General features: G+C 54.2%; 1 protein-coding gene across 1 annotated transcript in view; it reads right to left on the bottom strand.

Annotated features, from left to right (window-relative positions):
• Positions 1 to 1,062: 1,062 nt before the first annotated feature.
• The window catches only part of ABCC10 (ATP binding cassette subfamily C member 10), a 33,425-nt gene continuing 11,361 nt past the window's right edge, over positions 1,063 to 23,126 (bottom strand). The window contains exons 3-22 of the mRNA XM_066595198.1: positions 19,906 to 21,160; positions 18,646 to 18,873; positions 17,300 to 17,459; positions 17,104 to 17,228; positions 16,515 to 16,594; positions 16,266 to 16,437; positions 15,936 to 16,034; positions 15,420 to 15,609; positions 12,283 to 12,360; positions 11,839 to 12,021; positions 11,531 to 11,669; positions 10,725 to 10,914; positions 10,158 to 10,501; positions 8,897 to 9,066; positions 8,663 to 8,823; positions 8,210 to 8,463; positions 7,997 to 8,142; positions 7,808 to 7,905; positions 7,593 to 7,705; positions 1,063 to 2,179 (exon numbers count right to left, since the gene is read on the bottom strand). Of these exons, the coding sequence (XP_066451295.1) occupies positions 2,041 to 2,179; positions 7,593 to 7,705; positions 7,808 to 7,905; positions 7,997 to 8,142; positions 8,210 to 8,463; positions 8,663 to 8,823; positions 8,897 to 9,066; positions 10,158 to 10,501; positions 10,725 to 10,914; positions 11,531 to 11,669; positions 11,839 to 12,021; positions 12,283 to 12,360; positions 15,420 to 15,609; positions 15,936 to 16,034; positions 16,266 to 16,437; positions 16,515 to 16,594; positions 17,104 to 17,228; positions 17,300 to 17,459; positions 18,646 to 18,873; positions 19,906 to 21,160 (4,324 nt within the window). The 3' untranslated portion in view covers positions 1,063 to 2,040. The remainder of the gene's footprint in view (positions 2,180 to 7,592; positions 7,706 to 7,807; positions 7,906 to 7,996; positions 8,143 to 8,209; positions 8,464 to 8,662; positions 8,824 to 8,896; positions 9,067 to 10,157; positions 10,502 to 10,724; positions 10,915 to 11,530; positions 11,670 to 11,838; positions 12,022 to 12,282; positions 12,361 to 15,419; positions 15,610 to 15,935; positions 16,035 to 16,265; positions 16,438 to 16,514; positions 16,595 to 17,103; positions 17,229 to 17,299; positions 17,460 to 18,645; positions 18,874 to 19,905; positions 21,161 to 23,126) is intronic.

Here is a 23,126-nt window from a genome sequence, read left to right as displayed (position 1 = left end):
CGAGTATCTGCCTTAACCGAGCGTGCTTGCTTATCTCTAGTTAGCTGTCAATGTGCTGGTGATGTAAGGTGGTGAATTAGTTAGTTGCTAATCCTCTGGTGGTGTAGGATGTTGAGGGGGGTTAGTTTTAAATTCCTTAGTTGTCCAAGATAATGAGGAAGAGATAAGTTGTCAATTCCCTGGTGGTCTAACATGGTGATTGATTAGTTTTAAATTCCTTAGTTGTCTAGAGTGGCGAAGAGGCTATCGGTGAACTCTGTAGTAGTTGAGGGTGGTGAAGGCATTAATTACAAATTCCCTAGTGGTCTAGGGCGGTGAAGAGGTTCGTTGTATATACCCTGGTAGGCTAGGATTGTGAAGGAGTTAGTTGTAAGTTTTCATGGTGGTCTGAGGGTTGGTAAACCGTTTAGTTATAAATTTTCTAGTGGTTTAGGATTGTGAGGAAGGTTAGTTGTTTAGTTGTAAATTTCCTGGTGGTCTAGGGCAGTGAGCGGGTTAGTTGTCAATTCCCCATTTGCCTCTGGTGGTGAATTGATTAGCTGTAAATTTTCTAGTGACATACTGTTAATTTTGTTGTGAATTTCTTAGTATTTTAGGGTGGTGAATGTGTTAATTACAAATTACAAAGTTCTAGGTTGGCAAAGAGTTTTGTTGTAAATCCTCCGGTGGGCTAGGTTGGTAAAGGTCTGAATTGTTAGTTTCCATGGACGTGTGGGGTGGGGTGAAGGAGTTAGTGGTATATTACCTGGTGCCATGAGAGATGGGGAGGGGGTGGTTTTAAAGGGGTTAGTTGCACACTAGTCTAGAGAACGAAGGAGTTATTTGTACATTCCATAGTGGTTTCCAGTGGTGACACGGTTACATTTCCTGGTGGTTTCGGGTGGTGAAGAAGAGGTTCATTGGCAATTACCTGGGGGTCTAGGGTGGTCAAAGTGTTCATTGTAAATGCCCTGGTGTCCAAGGAGGTAAAAGGGTTAGTAAATGGTTTGGTGTTGTAAAGGGGTTAGTGGCGAATTCCGTGGTAGTCTTATATAACATGCGATTGGCACAAGATGGCAGACATCGAGATATAAAATATGTTTATAAGAATCAACAATATTTACAGCATCTGAGAGAACAGAGAAATCCCCTCCCTGAGAGACAAAGTGCAAAGTAAAAATTTACGGACACAAATGTCACATATGCACTCGTACCATCCCTACCAGTGTCACCTTTATTGTCCCCATCACCCTACATCACCCGTACCATCCCCATCAGTCTATCACTCATCCTGTCCCCACCAGTGTAAGCCCATACCATCCCCACCACACAGCGTCACCCGTAACTCATCACCACCCTACGTCACCCGTACCATCCCCATCAGTCAAGCATTCATCCTGTCCCCACCACAGCGTCACCCATCCCATCCCTACCACACAGTCACTCGTCCCCACCACACAGCATCGCCCATACCGTCCCCACCACACAGCGTCACCCACACCGTCCCCACCACACAGCGTCACCCACACCGTCCCCACCACACAGTCACTCGTCCCCACCACACAGCATCGCCCATACCGTCCCCACCACACAGCGTCACCCACACCGTCCCCACCACACAGTGTCACCCACACCGTCCCCACCACACAGCATCACCCACACCGTCCCCACCACACAGCGTCATCCGTACTGTCCCCACCACACAGCATCACCCATACTGTCCCTAAAACACCTCTCCATCCATACTATTCCCATCACACTGTCACTCGTAACATCATCCCCAGCACATACACCTCCACCCATACCGTCCTTGTCACACAGTATCACCTATATTGTTCCCCCTTAGTGTCACCTGTAATGTCAGTCTCACATCAGTAGCGCCATTGGACAGGCTCCGTCAGACAGCATCACCTGTACTGCCCCCCATCACACATCTCTATCTGTACTAACATTGTCATGCAGCATCATTCAGCCACCATCACCTGTGCCGTCACCACAGTACCGCCTGTATTGTCACCCTCATAATTACGCTGTGTTTTTAAAGCACCGTCCATTATCTGATCACTCAGAGTTGGCGCTGTGTATTAGCCGGTAGAAGTGTGAGTCTGTCCTGTTGCTCAAGATTGTAGGGGAGTCCAATTCTGCCACCTTCCCAGCATGCATCACCAGCACCCGGTCAGAGTCCATGATGGTGTGCAACCTGAAACAAAATAAAGTCATAGTTTCATTTTGGAAAATAAATTCTGGATGGCGGAGTAGGGCTGTACACCTGTGTGATATGTGTGGGTGGCGGAGTAGGGCTGTACACCTGTGTGATATGTGTGTGGATGGCGGAGTAGGGCTGTACACCTGTGTGATATGTGTGTGGATGGCGGAGTAGGGCTGTACACCTGTGTGATATGTGTGGATGGCGGAGTAGGGCTGTACACCTGTGTGATATGTGTGGGTGGCGGAGTAGGGCTGTACACCTGTGTGATATGTGTGGATGGTGGAGTAGGGCTGTACACCTGTGTGATATGTGTGTGGATGGCGGAGTAGGGCTGTACACCTGTGTGATATGTGTGGATGGCGGAGTAGGGCTGTACACCTGTGTGATATGTGTGGGTGGCGGAGTAGGGCTGTACACCTGTGTGATATGTGTGGATGGTGGAGTAGGGCTGTACACCTGTGTGATATGTGTGGATGGTGGAGTAGGGCTGTACACCTGTGTGATATATGTGTGGATGGTGGAGTAGGGCTGTACACCTGTGTGATATATGTGTGGATGGTGGAGTAGGGCTGTACACCTGTGTGATATATGTGTGGATGGTGGAGTAGGGCTGTACACCTGTGTGATATGTGTGGATGGTGGAGTAGGGCTGTACACCTGCGTGATATGTGTGGATGGTGGAGTAGGGCTGTACACCTGTGTGATATGTGTGGATGGTGGAGTAGGGCTGCACACCTGTGTGATATGTGTGGATGGTGGAGTAGGGCTGTACAGCTGTGTGATATGTATGGATGGTGGAGTAGGGCTGTACACCTGTGTGATATGTGTGGATGGTGGAGTAGGGCTGTACGCCTGCGTGATATGTGTGGATGGTGGAGTAGGGCTGTACACCTGTGTGATATGTGTGGATGGTGGAGTAGGGCTGTACACCTGTGTGATATGTATGGATGGTGGAGTAGGGCTGTACAGCTGTGTGATATGTATGGATGGTGGAGTAGGGCTGTACAGCTGTGTGATATGTGTGGATGGTGGAGTAGGGCTGTACACCTGCGTGGGTGGTGGAGTAGGGCTGTACAGCTGCGTGATATGTGTGGATGGTGGAGTAGGGCTGTACAGCTGCGTGATGTGTGGATAGCGGAGTAGGGCTGTACAGCTGCGTGATATGTGTGGATGGTGGAGTAGGGCTGTACAGCTGCGTGATGTGTGGATAGCGGAGTAGGGCTGTACAGCTGCGTGATGTGTGTGGATTGCGGAGTAGGGCTGTACAGCTGTGTGATATGTGTGGATGGCGGAGTAGGGCTGTACAGCTGTGTGATGTGTGTAGATGGCGGAGTAGGGCTGTACACCTGTGTGATGTGTGTAGATGGCGGAGTAGGGCTGTACACCTGCGTGATATGTGTGGATGGTGGAGTAGGGCTGTACACCTGTGTGATATGTGTGGATGGTGGAGTAGGGCTGTACACCTGTGTGATATGTATGGATGGTGGAGTAGGGCTGTACAGCTGTGTGATATGTGTGGATGGTGGAGTAGGGCTGTACACCTGCGTGGGTGGTGGAGTAGGGCTGTACAGCTGCGTGATATGTGTGGATGGTGGAGTAGGGCTGTACAGCTGCGTGATGTGTGGAGGGCGGAGTAGGGCTGTACAGCTGCGTGATATGTGTGGATGGCGGAGTAGGGCTGTACAGCTGTGTGATGTGTGTAGATGGCGGAGTAGGGCTGTACACCTGTGTGATATATGTGTGGATGGCGGAGTAGGGCTGTACAGCTGTGGAATATGTGTGGATGGCGGAGTAGGGCTGTACACCTGTGAGATATGTGTGGATGGCGGAGTAGGGCTGTACAGCTGTGGAATATGTGTGGATGGCGGAGTAGGGCTGTACACCTGTGTGGATGGCAGAGTAGGGCTGTACACCTGTGTGGATGGCGGAGTAAGGCTGTACACCTGTGTGATATGTGTGGATGGTGGAGTAGGGCTGTACACCTGTGTGGATGGCAGAGTAGGGCTGTACACCTGTGTGATATGTGTGGATGGTGGAGTAGGGCTGTACACCTGTGTGGATGGCAGAGTAGGGCTGTACACCTGTGTGATATGTGTGGATGGTGGAGTAGGGCTGTACACCTGTGTGATATGTGTAGATGGTGGAGTAGGGCTGTACACCTGCGTGATATGTGTGGATGGTGGAGTAGGGCTGTACACCTGTGTGATATGTGTGGATGGTGGAGTAGGGCTGCACACCTGTGTGATATGTGTGGATGGTGGAGTAGGGCTGTACAGCTGTGTGATATGTATGGATGGTGGAGTAGGGCTGTACACCTGTGTGATATGTGTGGATGGTGGAGTAGGGCTGTACACCTGCGTGATATGTGTGGATGGTGGAGTAGGGCTGTACACCTGTGTGATATGTGTGGATGGTGGAGTAGGGCTGTACACCTGTGTGATATGTATGGATGGTGGAGTAGGGCTGTACAGCTGTGTGATATGTATGGATGGTGGAGTAGGGCTGTACAGCTGTGTGATATGTGTGGATGGTGGAGTAGGGCTGTACACCTGCGTGGGTGGTGGAGTAGGGCTGTACAGCTGCGTGATATGTGTGGATGGTGGAGTAGGGCTGTACAGCTGCGTGATGTGTGGATAGCGGAGTAGGGCTGTACAGCTGCGTGATGTGTGTGGATTGCCGAGTAGGGCTGTACAGCTGTGTGATATGTGTGGATGGCGGAGTAGGGCTGTACAGCTGTGTGATGTGTGTAGATGGCGGAGTAGGGCTGTACACCTGCGTGATATGTGTGGATGGTGGAGTAGGGCTGTACACCTGTGTGATATGTGTGGATGGTGGAGTAGGGCTGTACAGCTGTGTGATATGTGTGGATGGTGGAGTAGGGCCGTACAGCTGTGTGATATGTGTGGATGGTGGAGTAGGGCTGTACACCTGCGTGGGTGGTGGAGTAGGGCTGTACAGCTGCGTGATATGTGTGGATGGTGGAGTAGGGCTGTACAGCTGCGTGATGTGTGGAGGGCGGAGTAGGGCTGTACAGCTGCGTGATATGTGTGGATGGCGGAGTAGGGCTGTACAGCTGTGTGATGTGTGTAGATGGCGGAGTAGGGCTGTACACCTGTGTGATATATGTGTGGATGGCGGAGTAGGGCTGTACAGCTGTGGAATATGTGTGGATGGCGGAGTAGGGCTGTACACCTGTGAGATATGTGTGGATGGCGGAGTAGGGCTGTACAGCTGTGGAATATGTGTGGATGGCGGAGTAGGGCTGTACACCTGTGTGGATGGCAGAGTAGGGCTGTACACCTGTGTGGATGGCGGAGTAAGGCTGTACACCTGTGTGATATGTGTGGATGGTGGAGTAGGGCTGTACACCTGTGTGGATGGCAGAGTAGGGCTGTACACCTGTGTGATATGTGTGGATGGTGGAGTAGGGCTGTACACCTGTGTGGATGGCAGAGTAGGGCTGTACACCTGTGTGATATGTGTGGATGGTGGAGTAGGGCTGTACACCTGCGTGATATGTGTGGATGGTGGAGTGGGGCTGTACACCTGTGTGATATGTGTGGATGGTGGAGTAGGGCTGTACACCTGTGTGATGTGTGTAGATGGTGGAGTGGCGCTGTACACCTGTGCGATATGTGTGGATGGTGGCGTAGGGCTGTACACCTGTGCGATATGTGTGGATGGTGGAGTAGGGCTGTACACCTGTGTGATATGTGTGTGGATGGTGGAGTACGGCTGTACACCTGTGTGATATGTGTGGATGGTGGAGTAGGGCTGTACACCTGCATGATATGTGTGGATGGTGGAGTAGGGCTGTACACCTGTGTGATATGTGTGGATGGTGGAGTAGGGCTGTACACCTGTGTGATATGTGTGGATGGTGGAGTAGGGCTGTACACCTGTGTGATATGTGTGGATGGTGGAGTAGGGCTGTACACCTGTGTGATATGTATGGATGGTGGAGTAGGGCTGTACAGCTGTGTGATGTGTGTGGATGGCGGAGTAGGGATGTACAGCTATGTGATATGTGTGGATGGTGGAGTAGGGCTGTACACCTGCGTGGGTGGTGGAGTAGGGCTGTACAGCTGCGTGATATGTGTGGATGGTGGAGTAGGGCTGTACAGCTGTGTGATGTGTGTGGATGGCGGAGTAGGGCTGTACAGCTGTGTGATGTGTGTGGATGGCGGAGTAGGGATGTACAGCTATGTGATATGTGTGGATGGTGGAGTAGGGCTGTACACCTGCGTGGGTGGTGGAGTAGGGCTGTACAGCTGCGTGATATGTGTGGATGGTGGAGTAGGGCTGTACAGCTGTGTGATGTGTGTGGATGGCGGAGTAGGGCTGTACAGCTGCGTGATGTGTGTGGATGGCGGAGTAGGGATGTACAGCTGTGTGATATGTGTGGATGGCGGAGTAGGGCTGTACAGCTGTGTGATGTGTGTAGATGGCGGAGTAGGGCTGTACAGCTGTGTGATATGTGTGGATGGTGGAGTAGGGCTGTACACCTGTGTGATATATGTGTGGATGGCGGAATAGGGCTGTACACCTGTGTAATATGTGTGTGGATGGTGGAGTAGGGCTGTACACCTGTGGGATATGGGTGTGGATGGCAGAGTAGGGCTGTACACCTGTGTGATATGTGTGGACGGTGGACTAGGGCTGCACACCTGTGCGATATGTGTGGACGGTGGACTAGGGCTGTACACCTCTGTGATATGTGTGTGGATGGCGGACTAGGGCTGTACACCTGTGTGATATGTGTGGGTGGCAGAGTAGGGCTGTACACCTGTGTGATATGGGTGTGGGTGGCGGAGTAGGGCTGTACACCTGTGCGATATGTATGGATGGTGGAGTAGGGCTGTACACCTGTGTGGATGGTGGACTAGGGCTGTACACCTGTGCGATATGTATGGATGGTGGAGTAGGGCTGTACACCTGTGCGATATGTATGGATGGCGGAGTAGGGCTGTACACCTGTGTGGATGGGGAAGTAGGGCTGTACACCTGTGTGATGTGTGGAGAGGGGGTGGAGCAGAGCTGCACACCTGTGTGATATGTGCTGAGGGGGTGCAGTGTAGCTGTACACCAGTGTGGCATGTGTGGAAAAGGGATGGGGTAGAGCTGTACACCTGTGTGGTATATGTGGAGAGGTGATGGGGTAGAGCTGTACACCTGTGTGGTATATGTGGAGAGGTGATGGGGTAGAGCTGTACACCTGTGTGGTATATGTGGAAGGTGGAGTCGCGCTGTACAGCAGTGAGCTATGCGTAGTGCAGGGTGCAGTAGGGCTGTACACTCAAGTGTGTGAGAAGGCTGCATATAGTTCTTTACCGGTTGACAACACTGAAATATTTGGGCGAGGAAGGAGTTATTTGGGAAGGGTGGAGTTAGGAGATGCCAGCACCTGTGTGCGATGGTGAGGACTGTGCGGTTCCGGAACTTCTCACGGATGGTCATCTGGAGGAAGTGGTCCGTCTGGTGGTCGACACTGGCAGTGGCTTCGTCGATGCAGAGTATCTACAACACAGCAGACAGCCACAATCATAGAATGCCAACAGCCTGATCCTAGGCGATCCTGTACTGAAGAGCTTACGCTCTCCACACAGCAAGCCGGCTCACCTTGGCTTCAGTTAGCAGAGCTCTGGCCAAACACAAAAGTTGCCTCTGCCCCTGCGAGAAATTCTTCCCTCTCTCCCCGACGTCGGCGTCCAGGCCTCCTGCATAACAATATGGGCAGCGAGAGGACAATGTGGCGGAAGGTTGAACAATGCCACGTGTTCCCTAACATGGCACAGTTATAGCTCTCACCAATGCGTGACACCAGGGCCTGTAGGTGGCACTGCCCCAGAACGTCCATCAACTCCGCGTCTGTGCGATGGGATAGGGGGTCCAGGTTCTCCCTCACACTTCCACTCAGCAGAAAGGCATCCTGAGGGATGACAGCCAGCCGCGACCTGGAAGGGACATAGTGATCATTACCTCTAGCACCCATTACCTGCAGGTCCAGTGTGTGGGCCTCACCTCAGCACATCCAAGTTCAGCTCTTGGGTGGGCACGTCGTCAATGAGGATGGACCCAGAATTCAGCTCCATCATCCTGAACAGAGCCAGGAACAGTGTGGACTTCCCTGAACCCGTCCGGCCCACGATGCCAATCTTCTCCCCTGCACGAATGGTGAAGCTGACCCCATCCAGGGCGTTGGGGAGACCCGGCCGGTAACACAGGATAGCGTTTCTGAATTCAACAAGTCCATGCTGAGGCCACTCTGCCTGCACCTGGGGAGAAGGCAAAACACAGGAACATGAGAAATCTCCTATAGGAGCTTATAGAACCATCCCTAGGTCACATGGCTTGTCCAGTATAGCAGCATTCTGTTTGGGACGGTGGCATAAAGAGTTATCTAAGAGTGAGGAGGGTCTCTATCACAGGGTGGGCAGTCTGAGAATGAGCTTCACTTGTAGGGTCCGGACTCACCTTCACTGTGCCCAGTGTCGGCTCGGAGGGCAGTGTGGTGGAGTACTCCTCTGCTCTCTCCACGCTAACCATAAAGGCCTCCGTCTGTGTGAAGCTGGAGATGAGTCCGGACAGTAAACCGGTGATGGAGAGAGCGTAGGACAGAGACAATCCCACGAGACCTTGTGAGGAAGAGGAGGCCAGTGAGACACTGCCCAGATGAGGTGCAGACAACAAGACATGATGTGTGATTACCTGGATCGCCGGCATTTCTTTGGTGCTGGATTAATGCAATGATGGCAATGGATGTAACAACAACTACTCCAATCATCTGCAGCCGGATGTCTAACCACTGCACCGCTGTGTTACTGGCAAACATGCAGCGTTGGTTCAGCTCCATTCGAGATTCGCATTCCTCCGCAAACCTGAATTATCCAAGAGACAGTGATGGAGCAAACTCATCTGGTCACCCGGCCGTCCATCCCATCCAGATGACCCATCCAAAGTCAAACACAACATCCATCCCAACCAGGTGACAAAGCAAAACACAACACCCATCGAGCCAAATGACCAAGTCAAACACAACCACCCCTTCAAAATGGAAAACATATCCAAGTCTAAACACAAACCAGACAACCAAACTAAACAGTCATTCAATCCAGATGACAAGTCAAACCGAAACACAACCACACACCCAAACCAGAAAACCCATCCAAACCCAAGAATCATCCAAGCTAGATGTTCATGGTAAACACAAACACCCATCAAAACCAGATGACCAAGCCAAAACTAAAGAAATCTCCCATTCAAAGCAGATAACCAATCCAAGCCCAAGACACAACCAACCACCCAAACCAGAAGACCAGGCCAAACTCATACACAACCATTGAATCAAACCATAAAACCCACGCAAACCAGACAATACAGTGAAAAACAACCACCCATCCAAATTAGACGACCCACCAAACCCAAACAGAACCACCCATCGAAAACAGAAAACCCATCCAAATCCGAAAACACAACCACCCATCCAAACCAAACAACCAAGCCAAACCCAAACACAACCACCCAGCCAAACTCAAATACAACACCCATCCAAACCAAACAACCAGGCCAAACCCAAAATGCAACCACCCATTCAAACCAAACAACCAAGCCAAACCCAAAACGCAACCACCAATCCAAACACAACCACCCATTCAAACCAAACAACCAAGCCAAACCCAAACACAACACCCATCCAAACCAGACCAGACAATCAAGCCGAACCCCAACACAACCACCCATTCAAACCAGACAACCAAGCCAAACCCAAATGCAACCACCCATTCAAACCAGACAACCATGCCAAACCCAAATGCAATCACCCAGCCAAACCAAACACAACACCCATCCAATTATCCCTCTTCTTCCACAACTTTTCTAGTAGAAGAGGCAACCATGTACTGGACTGTTCTGACCCCTTGCTCTAGCACTCTCAGAATACAATGGACACATCTGCCCTCCCATGTCTTACCTATCAGCATGGCGTATGGCTCGAATAGTGGTCAAGCCAGTCAAGGTCTCAGAGAAGTGGCTGTAGATGGGGGAGAGGGTGATGCTCTGCAGCCTCTTGAGCTCCCGCGATGTGTGGCGGTAGAAGCGCTGGATACAGTAATATAGGACCGCCAGGGGCACCAGTATGGGCAGGATCATTGGCAGCCCGTAGCTGATCATCACCAGCATTCCCAGCAGTCCGAACACGTTAGCCAGGAAAATGTTGAGCGTGAAGGGCAAGAAGTCATCCACGGTGTAGAGGTCAGAGGAGAAGCGGTTAATGATGCGGCCGACGGGTGTGCTGTCAAAGAAGGTGACCGTGGCCTGCGAACGAAGAAACCGGGCGGATGTCAGATGCAGCTCAAGGCACTGAACGGGGGCATTCATCTGGTGACTCTGCAAGTACTGCCCCCTACAGCCCTTATTTACTCCCTGCAGACATCGGTGATCTCTGGGAAGCCATAGCACTATGTAGCAGAGGTGACTGCTGTCGCTGCGCTGCCTGACATACATGACACTGTTCCATACTGTATTCTCCACTCCTTACCCTTAGGACCCGCTGCAGGAGGCGCTTGTGAATCACCGTAGCGGCACGGATCGCTCCAAAAGCGAAAAGCAGGGCACGGAGCGCAGTAAAGATGGAGTTCGCCGCTGCCATCCCCCCGTACACTGATAAATAGAAGCTGAGGTCCACGCTGGTGTTCTGCCCCCTAAACTGGTCCCAGCTCATCGGCGTCCTGAATCAAGACAAGAGAGCGTGTAACACAGACAGAGGAAGGAACTAAGATAACCCCACAACCACTGAGAGCAGACAATACACAGTGCAGAGATGGAAGGGTGCTCTTACCACGCAACCACCGAGAGCAGACAATACACAGTGCAGAGACGGAAGGGTGCTCTTACCACGCAACCACCGACAGCAGACAATACACAGTGCAGAGATGGAAGGGTGCTCTTACCACGCAACCAACAGCAGACAATACAGAGTGCAGAGACTGAAGGGTGCTCTTACCACGCAACCACCGACAGCAGACAATACACAGTGCAGATATTGAGAGGTGCTCTTACCACACAAATACTGCAAACAATACACAGTGAGGATATTAAGAGGTGCTCTTACCACACAACCACTGAGAGCAGACAACGCACAGTACAGATATGGAGGCGTGCTCTTACCACACAACCACCAACAGTAGACCATACACAGTGCCAGTACTGAGAGGTGCTCTTACCTGACCATTGATGATGCACAATGCGCATATTGAGGGGTGCTCTTACCACACAACCACCTGCATCTGACAATACGCTGCGCTTACAGTATACATATATATTTATCAGTTTGTCTTTACTCACACAAGCCCGGACATAGAGAACAGCAGCAGTGCCGGTGCCAGCGCCGGAGGAGTCAACGTCACCAGAGAGGAGTTCTGGGATGCATCTGGCAAGCTTGAAATCCAGTAGGACAACCACCAGTCGGAGACGTTCCTGGACGCTGCAAGACAGGCGAACATGTAAGATCCACACAGAGCCCGGAGCTGCTCCCAGATGTGGGCCAAGTGTGACCCTAGAGGTTATCAAGAACATCTCCCCCATGCAGAGACAGGGGTTATGTTCATAGGCAGCACAGCCGGAGGTCTAAGTGTGACAGAGCGGCCACTCACCCTGCATGAAGAGTAAGGCCAGGAGCACCGATATCCCCAGCGCAGCCCCCACCGCTCTCCAGTAGGCCACATACACCTGCAGGGACACGGCACCTTCCTTCTTCTCCTCCTCCTTCATCCCGAAGCCGGATGCTACCGGCGGCTCCTCGTCTCCATCTGCGCTCTCCGGACAGACGCTGGACTCTAGGATGACAGGTGACAGCGGTGACAGACCCAGGGAAGGCTAACCTGATATAAGGAGATAATGTCCGCTCCGGGCTTCTGCTGGTCGGAGGTCTCCCGGGATGTGCCCTATGCCGCTACCGATGTAGAGGAAATACAGCGGCACCCCCTGATCACCGCTGTATACTCTGCACAGGATATATCCCAGAGGCCCGGGTGAACCCACAGAGTGCAGAACCCCTGAAACATCACAAGCTAGAATCAAGAAACGTGGACACTTACTGTTTTCCGAGGTCTGCGCCAAAGACGGGTTTAGTCTGGGAGATTTCTCAACCTGAGGTAAGATCTCTTCTGGTGGACCTACAAGGACAGGGCAGAATTAAAGGAGTCCGCGGGACCCGTCACTCACCCGCACAGAAAGGGGCCGCGGGACCCGACACTCACCCGCGCGGGAAGGGGCCGCGGGACCCGACACTCACCCGCGCGGGAAGGGGTCGCGGGACCCGACACTCACCCGCGCGGGAAGGGGTCGCGGGACCCGACACTCACCCGCGCGGGAAGGGGTCGCGGGACCCGACACTCACCCGCGCGGGAAGGGGTCGCGGGACCCGACACTCACCCGCGCGGGAAGGGGTCGCGGGACCCGACACTCACCCGCGCGGGAAGGGGTCGCGGGACCCGACACTCACCCGCGCGGGAAGGGGCCGCGGGACCCGACACTCACCCGCGCGGGAAGGGGCCGCGGGACCCGACACTCACCCGCGCGGGAAGGGGCCGCGGGAGCCGACACTCACCCGCGCGGAAAAGGGGCGCGGGAGCCGACACTCACCCGCGCGGAAAAGGGGCGCGGGAGCCGACACTCACCCGCTCGGACAAGGGGCGCGGGAGCCGACACTCACCCGCTCGGACAAGGGACGCGGGAGCCGACACTCACCCGCACAGAAAAGGGACGCGGGAGCCGACACTCACCCGCACAGAAAAGGGACGCGGGAGCCGACACTCACCCGCACAGAAAAGGGACGCGGGAGCCGACACTCACCCGCACAGAAAAGGGACGCGGGAGCCGACACTCACCCGCACAGAAAAGGGACGCGGGAGCCGACACTCACCCGCACAGAAAAGGGACGCGGGAGCCGACACTCACCCGCACAGAAAAGGGACGCGGGAGCCGACACTCACCCGCACAGAAAAGGGACGCGGGAGCCGACACTCACCCGCACAGAAAAGGGACGCGGGAGCCGACACTCACCCGCACAGAAAAGGGACGCGGGAGCCGACACTCACCCGCACAGAAAAGGGACGCGGGAGCCGACACTCACCCGCACAGAAAAGGGACGCGGGAGCCGACACTCACCCGCACAGAAAAGGGACGCGGGAGCCGACACTCACCCGCACAGAAAAGGGACGCGGGAGCCGACACTCACCCGCACGGAAAAGGGACGCGGGAGCCGACACTCACCCGCACGGAAAAGGGACGCGGGAGCCGACACTCACCCGCACGGAAAAGGGACGCGGGAGCCGACACTCACCCGCACGGAAAAGGGACGCGGGAGCCGACACTCACCCGCACGGAAAAGGGACGCGGGAGCCGACACTCACCCGCACGGAAAAGGGACGCGGGAGCCGACACTCACCCGCACGGAAAAGGGACGCGGGAGCCGACACTCACCCGCACGGAAAAGGGACGCGGGAGCCGACACTCACCCGCACGGAAAAGGGACGCGGGAGCCGACACTCACCCGCACGGAAAAGGGACGCGGGAGCCGACACTCACCCGCACGGAAAAGGGACGCGGGAGCCGACACTCACCCGCACGGAAAAGGGACGCGGGAGCCGACACTCACCCGCACGGAAAAGGGACGCGGGAGCCGACACTCACCCGCACGGAAAAGGGACGCGGGAGCCGACACTCACCCGCACGGAAAAGGGACGCGGGAGCCGACACTCACCCGCACGGAAAAGGGACGCGGGAGCCGACACTCACCCGCACGGAAAAGGGACGCGGGAGCCGACACTCACCCGCACGGAAAAGGGACGCGGGAGCCGACACTCACCCGCACGGAAAAGGGACGCGGGAGCCGACACTCACCCGCACGGAAAAGGGACGCGGGAGCCGACACTCACCCGCACGGAAAAGGGACGCGGGAGCCGACACTCACCCGCACGGAAAAGGGACGCGGGAGCCGACACTCACCCGCACGGAAAAGGGACGCGGGAGCCGACACTCACCCGCACGGAAAAGGGACGCGGGAGCCGACACTCACCCGCACGGAAAAGGGACGCGGGAGCCGACACTCACCCGCACGGAAAAGGGACGCGGGAGCCGACACTCACCCGCACGGAAAAGGGACGCGGGAGCCGACACTCACCCGCACGGAAAAGGGACGCGGGAGCCGACACTCACCCGCACGGAAAAGGGACGCGGGAGCCGACACTCACCCGCACGGAAAAGGGACGCGGGAGCCGACACTCACCCGCACGGAAAAGGGACGCGGGAGCCGACACTCACCCGCACGGAAAAGGGACGCGGGAGCCGACACTCACCCGCACGGAAAAGGGACGCGGGAGCCGACACTCACCCGCACGGAAAAGGGACGCGGGAGCCGACACTCACCCGCACGGAAAAGGGACGCGGGAGCCGACACTCACCCGCACGGAAAAGGGACGCGGGAGCCGACACTCACCCGCACGGAAAAGGGACGCGGGAGCCGACACTCACCCGCACGGAAAAGGGACGCGGGAGCCGACACTCACCCGCACGGAAAAGGGACGCGGGAGCCGACACTCACCCGCACGGAAAAGGGACGCGGGAGCCGACACTCACCCGCACGGAAAAGGGACGCGGGAGCCGACACTCACCCGCACGGAAAAGGGACGCGGGAGCCGACACTCACCCGCACGGAAAAGGGACGCGGGAGCCGACACTCACCCGCACGGAAAAGGGACGCGGGAGCCGACACTCACCCGCACGGAAAAGGGACGCGGGAGCCGACACTCACCCGCACGGAAAAGGGACGCGGGAGCCGACACTCACCCGCACGGAAAAGGGACGCGGGAGCCGACACTCACCCGCACGGAAAAGGGACGCGGGAGCCGACACTCACCCGCACGGAAAAGGGACGCGGGAGCCGACACTCACCCGCACGGAAAAGGGACGCGGGAGCCGACACTCACCCGCACGGAAAAGGGACGCGGGAGCCGACACTCACCCGCACGGAAAAGGGACGCGGGAGCCGACACTCACCCGCACGGAAAAGGGACGCGGGAGCCGACACTCACCCGCACGGAAAAGGGACGCGGGACCCGACACTCACCCGCACGGAAAAGGGACGCGGGACCCGACACTCACCCGCACGGAAAAGGGACGCGGGACCCGACACTCACCCGCACGGAAAAGGGACGCGGGACCCGACACTCACCCGCACAGACTATTTTCCCATCCTCCATCAGCACAATGACATCCGCCTTCTGCAGCAGTTCGGTGCGGTGGGTACAGAGGATCCTTGTCTTGTGTCTGAGAATCCCCAGAATGCATTGGTCCATGAGGTGAGCGGCCACGTCTGTGTCTACAGCAGCCAGGGGATCATCCAGGAGGTAAATGTCCTTCTCCTGAGAAGGTATAAGAATGATCATGTGACCCCTCAGGACTCCACCCCTCACATTCCTCCAGCGGTGCCGCGACTGACAGCCATCTTTACCGTACAAATGCTTGAGGCAGAAGTGTCGGTGACTACTCTGCAGGACACCATGATGAACTGCCACATAGTGACACGCAGACCTACCTACAGACAGCAGAGCACCAGCTCTAGCCCCGCCCCCATACCGCCTGCGCAGTGGGTGGGTAAGTTCGCACCAGCCCTGCTTTGCGGCAGGCCACACCTTGTGCAGAAGCTGCCATAAGATCGCTCACTCCGCCCCCACCAGAGCGGACTCACCTGATATACAGCCCGGGCCAGGCTTATCCGAGCCTTCTGCCCCCCGCTCAGCGTCACGCCGTTCTCCCCGACCTCCGTCTGATCGCCGGCTGGAAAGATCTGAAATACAAGAGATATTGGCGTCATGTGACAAAACATACGCCGGGGTCCGTCTCCGCACCAGGATGGCGACATTGAGATGGATGATGGTTTAGACCCATACTGTGTTTCCTATGACAACACTGAAGGGCTAGAGCATAGTGCAGCAAGTGCTGTCATTGGGGATCCCAACCGATGCTATGCCCCCCAACTCCTCCGCAGCTGCTGATGCCCGGGTGACATGACACTCACACCGAGGTCCTGGGTCAGGGCACAGGCGTCCAGCACCTCCGAGTACAGGCGCTGGTTATACTCCCTCCCGAACAGGATGTTCTCTCGGATGGTGGCGAACTGGATCCACGACTCCTGAGCGACAAATCCAAATCCAGAATCCTGGTGGGCGACAAACAAGTCTCCGTCCAGCCTGCGGCAAGAAGAGATGATGAGCGCTCTACTATCTCCTCCATGAGCAGGGTCTGTGCGTCTGAGAGCGCCCCCTACCTGCGGAGTTCTCCTGTGATCGCCGCCAGTAAAGAGCTCTTTCCACAACCGACCTTCCCAATAACCGCGAGCAGCGTGCCCTGCGAATGAGACGCCACAGAAGTCATCACACCCCAAAAAGAAGTCACTATATGCAAGGACCGCGTACAAGGCAAATGCTCTGGGGTCAGAGTCCACACTCGGGACGGAGGTTACAACCTTACACCCAGAGCTGCAGTCACAATTCTGCTGCCGCATCATGTCTTATACTCCAGTCACAGCCAGAGCCGCAGTCACAATTCTGCTGCTGCATCATGTCTTATACTCCAGTCACAGCCAGAGCTGCAGTCACAATTCTGCTGGCTGCTGACACATGCCAGTTCAGCTGACAGATTCAAACAGGGTGATGTCAGGTCCTGTAGCTTGAATATAAAGAAACCGGAACTGTGACTGCAGCTCTGGATGTGACTGGAGTATAAGACATGATGTAACAGCAGAACTGTGGCTGTTCTTGATTTTAGTGGATTCTGACTTGTTAGTCCCATGTCTTGGCATCGGTGGTCTCCGTACAGGATGTATCAGTGATTGGTCAGTCTACGGGGGTCCTCACCTTTCTGACGGACAGATGCTGGATGAAGAGTGTGAGGGATCTGGATTCTTTGTCCTTGGCTTCGGACCCCCAGGAGAAGGTGGCATTCTTCATCTCCACCACTACACCATCATCTCTGGAAGGAGCTGAAATGACATCAGAGACATCAGGTCATGTGACTTTTGGCTGCGGGGGCGTCGGGACACCCAAGCCTCACCTTCCGTCCTGTAGTACCGCAGCATGTCCTGCTCTGGCAGCGCTAGGAAGCCCTGTACTCGATCCAGGGAGACTTTGGCTTCTAAAACGCCATTGAGCACCCAGGGAAAGTTATTGAGAGGTAGAATTAACATCCCCACCAGGGCCAAAGTCGTAAATACCTGCAGGGGAGGAGATCAATAATCAGGAACACCGAACCAATCACAAGAATCGGACAGACCGAGACTAGACAGGTAAAGAGTGGGCAGAGTCAGGATGGATAGAGACTAGACAGGCGAAGAGTGGCCAGAGTCAGGACGGATGGAGACTAGACAGGCGAGGAGTGAGCAGAGTCAGGACGGACGGAGACTAGACAGGCGAGGAGTGGGCAGAATCAAGACGGAGACTAGACAGGCGAAGAGTGAGCAGAGTCAGGACGGACGGAGACTAGACAGGCGAGGAGTGGGCAGAATCAAGACGGAGACTAGACAGGCGAAGAGTGGCCAGAGTCAGGATGGATAGAGACTAGACAGGCGAAGAGTGGGCAGAGTCAGGACAGAGACTAGACAGGCAAAGAGTGGGCAGAGTCAGGACAGACGGAGACTAGACAGGCGAAGAGTGAGCAGAGTCAGGACGGACAGAGACTAGACAGGCGAAGAGTGAGCAGAGTCAGGACGGACGGAGACTAGACAGGCGAAGAGTGAGCAGAGTCAGGACGGACGGAGACTAGACAGGCGAAGAGTGAGCAGAGTCAGGACGGACGGAGACTAGACAGGCGAAGAGTGAGCAGAGTCAGAAAGGAGACTAGACAGGCGAAGAGTGGGCAGAGTCAGGATGGATGGAGACTAGACAGGCGAAGAGTGGGTGGAGTCAGGATGGATGGAGAGTAGGCAGGGGAAAAATAGGCGGGGTCAGGATGGATGGAAAGTAGACAGGTGAAGAGTGGGCAGAGTTAGGATGGGAGGAAAGTAGATATGTGGAAAGTGGTTGAGGTCAGGATGGATGGAGAGTAGATAGGTGAAGAATAGGCAGGGTCAGGATAGAGTGTAGATAGGTGGAGATTGGAGGAGTTAAGATGAATGGAGAGTAGACAGGTGGGTAGTGTCTGAGGTCAAGATGGAGAGTGGATAAGTGAAGAGTGGATGGAGTCAGAAGAGATGTAGAGTAGAGACCTTAAAAACGGGTGGAGTCAGGATGGATGGTGAGTAGATAGGTGAAGAGTGGGTGGGGTCAGGATGGGTGGAGCGAAGATAGGTGAGGAGTGGGCGGGGTCAGGATGGATGGAGAGTAGATAGGTGGACTATAAAGGATCCAGTGGTTGCTGGGGCAGAGGGCCGGGTGGATCGACTGTTGCACTATGACACTGACCTTGGCGGCTGTCAGCTGGTGTCCCAGCAACACATAGGTGATAAATGTGATGATGGATGTAAGGACGGGCAGCGATGCCCACAGGTAAACACACACGGCATCCAGAAGCTTAATGGCACGAAGACTTCGCAGCTCCTGCTCCCGTAACTTGGACACCTGGCGGGCAAAGTGCTCCTCCCAAGTGTAGAACTTCACCACCCGCATCCCGGACAAGAGCTCCGTTACCAGCTGGAGGGGGAGAGAGAGGGTGAGGGAAAGAGACATGCAGTGACATCACCACTTGCCTGATAAAAGCTATATTATACAGGAGGTGACATCACCACTCACCTAATAGAAGTTATAGTATACAGGAGGTGACATCACAGCTCGCCTAATATAAGTTATATTATACAAGAGGTGACATCACCACTCACCTAATATAAGCTATATGACACAGGAGGTGACATCATCACTCTTCATATGTAAGCTACACTATACAGGAGGTGACATCGCCACTCACCATATATAAACTATATTATACAGGAGGGGACATCACCGTTCTCCATATATAAGTTATATTATACAGGAGGGGACGTCACCACTGTCCATATATAAAAGCTATATTATACAGGAGGTGACATCACCACACTCCCTTTATAAGCTTTATTATACAGGAGGTGACATCACTACTCTCCCTATATAAGCTATATTATACAGGAGGTGGCATCTCCACTCTCCATATATGAGCTATATTATACAGGAGGGGACATCACCACTCTCCATATATAAAAGTTAAATTATACAGGAGGTGACATCACCGCTCGCCTGATATAAGTTATATTATACAGGAGGGGACATCATCGCTCTCCATATATAAAAGTTATATTATACAGGAAGTGACATCATCGCTCTCCATATATAAAAGTTATATTATACAGGAAGTGACATCACCACTCTCCCGATATAAGTTATATCGTAGAGGAGTTGACATCACCACTCTCCCGTTATAAGTTATATCATAGAGGAGGTGACATCACCACTGACCATATAGAAGCTATATTATACAGGAGGTGACATCACCACTCACCTGATATAAGGTATATTATAGAGGAGGTAAGATCACTGCTCCTCTGATATAAGTTATCTTATACAGGAGGTGACATCACCACTCACCATATATAAGCTATATCATAAAAGAGGTGACATCACCACTCTCCCGATAGAAGTTATATCATAGAGGAGGTGATATCACATACAAGCAGGGGTATTAAGAGCTACTACCTTGACCCGGGCATCTTTATGTTGCAGCATTTCTTTGTTGTTCTTCATGATACGGGTCGCAATGACTTTGTTGAGGGGCACCAGCAGCAGTGCCAGGCCCAGCCCCCCGAGAAAGGCGACCCCCACCTGCCTGTGCATGAGGTAGAGTGTGACTGCGAACTGCACAGGAAGGCTCCATAGTTCATGGAAGCTGCGGCAGAAGTTGGATATCCGATCGGCGTCTGTGCTCATGAAGTTGACGACTTCCCCTGGGGAAAATGTGGCCAGGCCCGTCCCCTCCCCACGGAGAGTCTTCCGGTAGACGCTGCTGAGCACTACGGCCCTCACGGATAGCGTTAACTTGTTAATCTGATGCTGGTACTGATTCTGAACAAGGGCGCCGAGGAACCCGGTGGTGAATAGTCCGAAGGTGTAGAGCGCCCCCCAGCTCAGCGGCTCCTCCCTCGTCTCCATGAAGTTCACGAGAAAATTGAGCAGCACCGGTCCCATGAAGGCCAGTGCGACGGAGAACAGCTTCAGGAGTGCCAGGGAATAGTAATGAGCCCCAAAACAGGAGAAAAGCGCCGAACGGAGGTGCGGCGTTCCAGAATCACACTTAGAGAAGAAGTTCCGGCAGAGCCCTGGAGTTTGGAGATGATGGGGCAAGAGATAAACATCTTGAGGGCACTTTAGTCCTCCACTTGCTCCTCTCTGCAGGAGGCGCTGCATCCAAAAATAGAAGAATCGCGACAACCAACTTTCGCCGTCCTCTGATGGTTCCTCATCACCGTCTGAGGAGAACGAGGCAAGCAGTGGAGAATATTCACCGTCATCGTTGATGGACCCAACAGCAGGAGACGTAGTCCGAGGAGGGACAAGAAAGGCGCTTAAATACACAAGGATGCAAAAGAGGCGAAGACATGAGAGCGAGAAGCGGGATACCAGCACCATATTCAAAGGTGATCTCACCGCCCCCTCCTCGCATAACCACACCATCATAATGACCACCGACGGGATCACCAGGAGGACTGGTATCATTAGACTCAGAGGACCCCGGGAATCCCCATAGCAGGACTTTCGGAGGTTCAGGAGTGATAGAAAGTGGGTGATCCATGCTAAGCAGGACACCGTCCCGGAGAGGACCTCTACGCTGGTGGGGACTTCACGAGGAAAAAGAGCTCCAAGGACTAGATCAGCAGCACAGAGACACGAAATGAAGAAGGAGATGAACGTCCTAAACAGCCAGGTGGGACTGGTGGAGCCCGAAATGCCACGTCTAGAAGAAGACAAAACATTCAGTCACTAAAACGACAGAAGTGTCATCATGGTCGAGGCACTGATTAGCACAAATGTAAGTCTTCCCCGAGCTCACTCCCAGTCCATAGTGAAGCCTGTCTCCCCTTTATCAAATTATATCCAAGTTAATATAATCCCCGGCCACCTCACCCTCCCACCTGCTGCTTCTCTAGTCAACTGAACTTACAATTACTTTGATTGTGGTGAACAGGACCTTCCATCTTATCTGAAAAGTAAGACCCCCAATTCCACTCTTACTCCCTCTGGTAAACACGAGCTCCCTCCCACCTCCCTGATGAACACTGACCTCCCTTCCACCTCCCTGATGAACACGACCTCCCTTCCACCTTCTCCCTCTCTGCTGAACACTGACCTCCCTTCTATCTTCTCCCTCTCTGCTGAACACTGACCTCCCTTCTACCTTCTCCCTCTCTGCTGAACACTGACCTCCCTTCTATCTTCTCCCTCTCTGCTGAACACTGACCTCCCTTCTACCTTCTCCCTCTCTGCTGAACACTGACCTCCCTTCTCCCTCTCTGCTGAACACTGACCTCCCTTCTCCCTCTCTGCTGAACACTGACCTCCCTTCTACCTTCTCCCTCTCTGCTGAACACTGACCTCCCTTCTACCTTCTCCCTCTCTGCTGAACACTGACCTCCCTTCTACCTTCTCCCTCTCTGCTGAACACTGACCTCCCTTCTACCTTCTCCCTCTCTGCTGAACACTGACCTCCCTTCTACCTTCTCCCTCTCTGCTGAACACTGACCTCCCTTCTACCTTCTCCCTCTCTGCTGAACACTGACCTCCCTTCTACCTTCTCCCTCTCTGCTGAACACTGACCTCCCTTCTACCTTCTCCCTCTCTGCTGAACACTGACCTCCCTTCTACCTTCTCCCTCTCTGCTGAACACTGACCTCCTTTCTACCTTCTCCCTCTCTGCTGAACACTGACCTCCCTTCTACCTTCTCCCTCTCTGCTGAACACTGACCTCCCTTCTTCCTCTCTGCTGAACACTGACCTCCCTTCTACCTTCTCCCTCTCTGCTGAACACTGACCTCCCTTCTACCTTCTCCCTCTCTGCTGAACACTGACCTCCCTTCTACCTTCTCCCTCTCTGCTGAACACTGACCTCCCTTCTACCTTCTCCCTCTCTGCTGAACACTGACCTCCCTTCTACCTTCTCCCTCTCTGCTGAACACTGACCTCCCTTCTACCTTCTCCCTCTCTGCTGAACACTGACCTCCCTTCTACCTTCTCCCTCTCTGCTGAACACTGACCTTTCTACCTTCTCCCTCTCTGCTGAACACTGACCTCCCTTCTACCTTCTCCCTCTCTGCTGAACACTGACCTCCCTTCTACCTTCTCCCTCTCTGCTGAACACTGACCTCCCTTCTATCTTCTCCCTCTCTGCTGAACACTGACCTCCCTTCTATCTTCTCCCTCTCTGCTGAACACTGACCTCCCTTCTACCTTCTCCCTCTCTGCTGAACACTAACCTCCCTTCTACCTTCTCCCTCTCTGCTGAACACTGACCTCCCTTCTCCCTCTCTACTGAACACTGACCTACCTTCTCCCTCTCTGCTGAACACTGACCTCCCTTCTATCTTCTCCCTCTCTGCTGAACACTGACCTCCCTTCTACCTTCTCCCTCTCTGCTGAACACTGACCTCCCTTCTACCTTCTCCCTCTCTGCTGAACACTGACCTCCTTTCTACCTTCTCCCTCTCTGCTGAACACTGACCTCCCTTCTACCTTCTCCCTCTCTGCTGAACACTGACCTCCCTTCTTCCTCTCTGCTGAACACTGACCTCCCTTCTACCTTCTCCCTCTCTGCTGAACACTGACCTCCCTTCTACCTTCTCCCTCTCTGCTGAACACTGACCTCCCTTCTACCTTCTCCCTCTCTGCTGAACACTGACCTCCCTTCTACCTTCTCCCTCTCTGCT

Source organism: Eleutherodactylus coqui, chromosome 3 (genome assembly GCF_035609145.1).
Source record: "Eleutherodactylus coqui strain aEleCoq1 chromosome 3, aEleCoq1.hap1, whole genome shotgun sequence".
NCBI lineage: Eukaryota > Metazoa > Chordata > Amphibia > Anura > Eleutherodactylidae > Eleutherodactylus > Eleutherodactylus coqui.
Note: the sequence above shows the minus strand (reverse complement) of the source record. Positions and strands in the feature narration are given on the sequence as shown.